The sequence below is a fragment of the Montipora capricornis genome, chromosome 13 (genome assembly GCF_036669925.1).
Source record: "Montipora capricornis isolate CH-2021 chromosome 13, ASM3666992v2, whole genome shotgun sequence".
NCBI lineage: Eukaryota > Metazoa > Cnidaria > Anthozoa > Scleractinia > Acroporidae > Montipora > Montipora capricornis.
Genome location: NC_090895.1, coordinates 9,469,659 through 9,475,334, shown reverse-complemented (window position 1 = coordinate 9,475,334; position 5,676 = coordinate 9,469,659). Strand labels below are relative to the sequence as shown.

The 5,676-nt window shown below is 38.6% G+C and overlaps 1 protein-coding gene across 1 annotated transcript in view; it reads right to left on the bottom strand.

Annotated features, from left to right (window-relative positions):
- The window catches only part of LOC138029418 (calcium-responsive transcription factor-like), a 6,058-nt gene extending 3,188 nt beyond the window's left edge, over window positions 1-2,870 (bottom strand). The window contains exons 1-2 of the mRNA XM_068877163.1: window positions 2,755-2,870; window positions 1,917-2,175 (exon numbers count right to left, since the gene is read on the bottom strand). Of these exons, the coding sequence (XP_068733264.1) occupies window positions 1,917-2,175; window positions 2,755-2,870 (375 nt within the window). The remainder of the gene's footprint in view (window positions 1-1,916; window positions 2,176-2,754) is intronic.
- Between the last annotated feature and the right edge of the window lie 2,806 nt (window positions 2,871-5,676).

Below are 5,676 nucleotides of genomic sequence, written 5' to 3'. Positions count from 1 at the left end.
GACTTAAATCTCTTAAGGAGGCTGGAATTGGTTTTAAGCTGCACATACCCATGCAGTCTACACACGCCATAACTAACATACACATGTCCTCTGAGGGAATCAAAATCACAATTAAAAATTCATTTGCGTAGCACACCCGAAGTTAAATTCTGCGTAAAGTCATGCAATATGGAAATAAAATCTGTGGAAATCATTTGTTTATAGCTTGAAATTTTGTTCTGTGACCTATCCTGATTTTTTGTATGCAAACACCATTCATAGTGGCACTTCAAATGTGAACGTAAATGTTTCATGGAAAATTATCCAGCACAATTTCCTGTAAAGTATGTCACAAGTCCCCTTAAAGTATAGCCGAACAACAGAGTTGCAAGGAGACATATAGTTTGCCCACACCATTAAATATCCTTCTTTGTAATCTTTCATCGTTTCACACGCTCTACAGCAACAAAAAACCCTTTTGTGCCTCCTTATGTAAACTTACAAGTCCTGTTGCATGTTAATTAGTCACTGCAAGAATTCTTGATACATGTATTGTACATGAATAAGTTCAACAAAGCACCTCATTAACCTACATGTATATGGTAAAGGAGGATGTTGACTTGCAGACGTAAGCTTTCTTCCTTATAATATAACTGTCATTGATATTCTGTGCTTCGTAGTTATAACATTACAGAGAAGTAAACTGTATGCTGCCTGCATTATGTCCATTCTTACCTTTGACTCTGTAAGCCAAGTTTTTTCAAACCAATTCCTGAGCTTGGGATTAGCCAGCCAAAGTGCACTATCCTTAAGGGAAGACAAATTCTTCTCAAGTGACTCTTTCGTTGAGGAGTTTGCAACATTACGAAGCAATGTTAGGACCTCTTCCCTGCTGGCAGTCAAACCATTTTCAGACTTTCGTAGCCATCTATGCCAGCACTGTTCACGATGAAAGTCACAAATATATGTAGTGGTATCTGTTAAGCCAACATAAAAATTAATGTCCAATATATCAGGGTTTTTAGTAGAATTTTGAGCAGCCATTGCTGCGCTGCTTTTGTACATGGCTGAAGCATCATCGAGGTACTTATACAACCATAAAATGTACCAACTAATAAAACCTGTGACAGGTGTTTCACCCTCAACTGGGAACCCTGTATGCACCAGTATAATTATATTCTTAAAGAGTTGTTGCAGATTAAGTACTGTGAAGGATAAAACTCCTATGGCACCAGCCTTAGCATGACTTTAAGGCTTTGCCCTCATAGGAGTATCCAGATTTGTAACTGAATACCTGAATGCCCTGACAAAGATGTAATGTATGGCCTGCTTTTCCAATCAGTTATTTGAGCCTTGCTTATTCAAGGAGGCAAACAAGGTTTTGAATGAATACATGTGCATTTAACTTAGTAAGAACTTTAAAATTCTAATATCCATATGTTTACTTTGCAAATGTTTCCGTATAGGTTGTGTATTTGAGAACATTGGACCCATTTTGAGTCCTTCTTACCAGGGAATGTTCTCTCGATGGCATGGATCTCCTCATGACAAAAGTCAGTCATGAAATACTGGGGTTTCCAGCTGCCATTCCAGTCATGGAATATCCCTAGTGCTTCCTGTGTTGAAGCCGTGGTTTCCCTTTGAATGATGAAAGACCCCACAACTATGTAATTTACATTTGTCTTTACCACCAGGAAAAATAGAGGGAGCTCATATCTCATTGTTTTGTAAGTAGCATCAAGGAGGGTGATTTCAATTCCGTAACGGATCATAAGTTTTTTCTGCCAGGTTGTCTGATGAGCAAACAAAAGATCAGTGCGCGCACAGTTTTCATCTGTTTCATCATTGTTGCCTTCAGCATCTGTTGATGAGGCTGCTAGGGCACAGATTCTAAAAAAGAAGAAGTCTTGAGGGTTCTCCTGACGCCAGTTTTCAATTTTCTTCTGCATGTGTTCCTGATCAGTTTTTGACAGCATTTTTTTCACTGAAGCCTTATACATGTGGTTCGTGACATCCACATCTATTGGGTAATAGCATCTGTTTGTTGATGCTGGTGGAGCTTGCCCTGGAAATAGTTCCATTTTTACAAATTGTCTCAGATGTCTCTTCATTTCATCAAAAGTTTTCACACCTTCACCAACAAGCTCTTCAATCTTCACATCAAGCCTTTTGTTTATTGGCTGCAGAATACCACCACTTTTTGGTTTGATACATGAGGGAAAAAATAAACATGGGACTTAATTTTGACAGATAATTATACGGAAACTGTATGTGTGAAGGCACTGCTGTTAAAATGGAATGTTCCTTTAATGAAACAACAATATGAGAACGAAGACGAAATAAATAAATTAAAAGTTACTGATTCCTAGTCAATTTCATTTAGTCTTAATCAACTTCCAATTCCGTTTAAGACAAGCAAGTACCTGCCAAGCTAAAGAATATTGTACAAAGCAATGTTTTGTGGTAAGCTGAAGCCACATTTGAACACTTTGGCCATGTGGTTGTGGGCAGCACCCCATATGGTCGACCAAATGAAATGTGATTGTGAGTGTCAGTAGACATAGGGAGTTGTTCCAGCCTTGTTAGGCCTCATCAGCATGGTAGAGCGTTAGTAGACACTGTCACATGGCCATGGTACCCAATGTGGCTTCAGCTTACCTCATATCAAGCGACATCCCACATCCCAGAAGTGTGTTATTGGCTACTACACAAATAAAACTGTTGTCCTCAGATTGAGTTAGTATTCAAATACCATCAGTCTATTGATGTCAACAGACCTCTCCAATGATGTGATCTTTGTGATCATCCTCCTTTGGTAAATGAACATATATTCTTCGTTCAACCTGGGGTTTCTTTCCACTGATTATGTCGGTCTTTAGCTTTTTAGACATATCCCTTCGAAGTCTTTTTGTGTCATCTCTGATCTATATAGTTTAAAAAAAGTCATGATTTTTTTAAATGAAGGGACATACTTTTCTGATAAATTAGTTATTAATATTATGATAACTGTGGTTGTAGTTCTGTACCTTGTAATTGCAGCACTTTATCACTTCTGATAGACGAATACTTGCAGGGCATCCAAACTTCATTGTATCTTGAGGTAAAAACTTCCTCCTTATAAATGCGTGATCATCAATCTGTGGTTAAAAGATTGATATTTTTAATCCCCACTGTTTAGTGCCAAAAGCACGAAAATGCCATGCCTGATGAAAAATGCTCCATACATGTGGTCATAACCAACATACCTTGTTTTCAGAATGTCTTGCTTTAAATGACTTTTTCCTGTCTGGGCCATGTTGGCAGTCAAATACCTTGGTGCCAATTATGCTGAAGGGAACTCCATCAAATGGTATTTTATCATCTTTTAAAAAAGACTTTCCTTTGCTTGGCAAAGGGATCTGTGCCATGGAAACAAGGAAAGTTTTTATGTTTATTATGATCTCAACTGTAATCTGGAGTGAAACCTATGCTTTAGTCAACCCCATGTATTGCATACAGTCTTTGTAGATAAGCTTACTATTTATTCAACTTTAGACCTTCATTTCTGATTGACTGATAAATTATCAAATTCTCAATACCACTGTGAACGTGTACATTTTACTCCAACATTATTACCCCTCCCCCCACACACACACGTTCATATCCCTATCCTACCAAATCCAGTACTTTAAATAGAACATTTATTGATGTAATAAAATGTCCTTTGTTGTGAATAAACAAGCTTCTAATTGTTGTAACGCTTATTGCTATAATTATTTTATATTATTATTTATCTTATTATTGTTTATTACTTCCTTAGCCCATAATACAAATCTTACCTCCAGCTCCAAACATTCTGTCTGATTTAAAGCAAGAAAACGTTGTTGTTGTTTCCAGTTCATATTGCCTAATCACGGTCATGGCTGCCGCAACAGATTCAACGTAGCCAACATACTTGTTCGTCGACCCTCTTAACTTCTCCTGCCAAGTACATACGGATTCGGTAGCACAACTACCTTTCTCATTCTCTAAATGGCCGCCTTCACCTATGGCGCTTTCTTCGGCATTTGCAGGCAAAGCCATAGCAAACGGCTTGTGCTGAATACAAACAACTGAGTAGCAACTTGCAGATTTCGCGGACGAGGAAAATTATTTCGAAATTGCCCGCCAAACAACAGTGCATAGCGGGAAATTCTTCGCAATTCCGAGACAGCTGTTCGGTTTATTGTCGTAAATTTTCGTGCTCAGTCGCCCGTTACTAAACGTCAGTTTCACGGATGGAATGATACGGCATCGGTTACGCCATCCATCAAACTGACGTTGTTCACGGTGGAAAGCTTTTAGAGTCTAAAGTAGCTTTACCCTGCAACAAATTACCCTAGGTTTCAAAATTTTATTGAAATAAATCTGAACACTGTTTAATTTATGACACGGCAAAACACAAATATACTGCTGGAGTAGTGACATGCCATATTTGTTTTACGATGGTCAGAGCCGACGCTTGAAACGAAGATGTCCACCGAAGATCAGATGACGTCACGTCAGTTTGGCGGATGGAAACAATCCGGCCATCCACCAAATTGACATGACGTCCCTTTTTATTAAACTGGTGTTCCACAAACATCTATCCCCCACTGTATCCTTGCCACATGAAACACTTCGCACCGAGCTCGATAGTAACCAATTTACCAGATACTAGCAGGTTTAGCCATGCATCTAAAGTTTACAAGCTGCAGCTATCGCATGATAGTGATACCTTCTATTACAGTGTGTCTTTAAAACCAACAACACAATGATAATCGGTCATTCAAATCATGACAACAATAATCTTGCTTCATTCGCAAGTCTGGGAAGTATAGTTCGAGTGACGACCTTGAATATCAGCCAGTCTTTGAAGCCTCGCAGTGGCCACCACATTTGTTTTACGATGGTCAAAGCCGACGCTTAAACCGGAGATTTCCACCGAAGATCCGATGACGTCACGTCAGTTTGGCGGATGGAAACAAGTGACGACCATAGAAAGATTGTCATCCTCCGCCATCTTGGATAACACTTGAGAGACCGGACTGGAAACTAGTGAGTCCTTTTCATTTTGGTCAGCAGTCAGCGGTAACCAGTCCAGCTCTTCCAGGTTTGGGGCGGTTTTATTCAAAACGTTTGTACCTACGATCTGACACGCTTTTGTGGTGACGATTTTTTTGTTAGTTTTACTCTTTAAATGCTGATCCAGGCAAGGAAATGCCTACAACAAGTCAAGTAAAGAGGTAAGCATTAACTTTAAGCGAATAACATTTGATTTGATGGCTTATTGTCTTCAAAATGAGGAACGATTTACATGCATGAAGAATTCACATTTTCACACCTTCAAGTCAATTTGTGAAGCAAGGAGACTCAATTTGGCTTAAATGCTATAGCCCTGTAAAAATTGGTAAAGCTTTAACAAGAATAATGAAGTTAGATCAAATGGTGAAGCAAATGATTTGGAAAAAAAGTTCTCATACGGCAAGTTACATGTGTACGATTGACAACTGATTCCTTCTCGTAAAAATGCTAATTTCCTTCACTTAAACTATTGTAATCAATGCAGAAAATGCCTGAGAAAGCTATTATGGACGTTAGTAAGTAGAGACCCAAATTTATGAGTCTACCTTTCACACACTGTAATTGTAATGATCAGTGATTGAAGTATATGTACTGTATTTTTTTTAATTGCCAAGA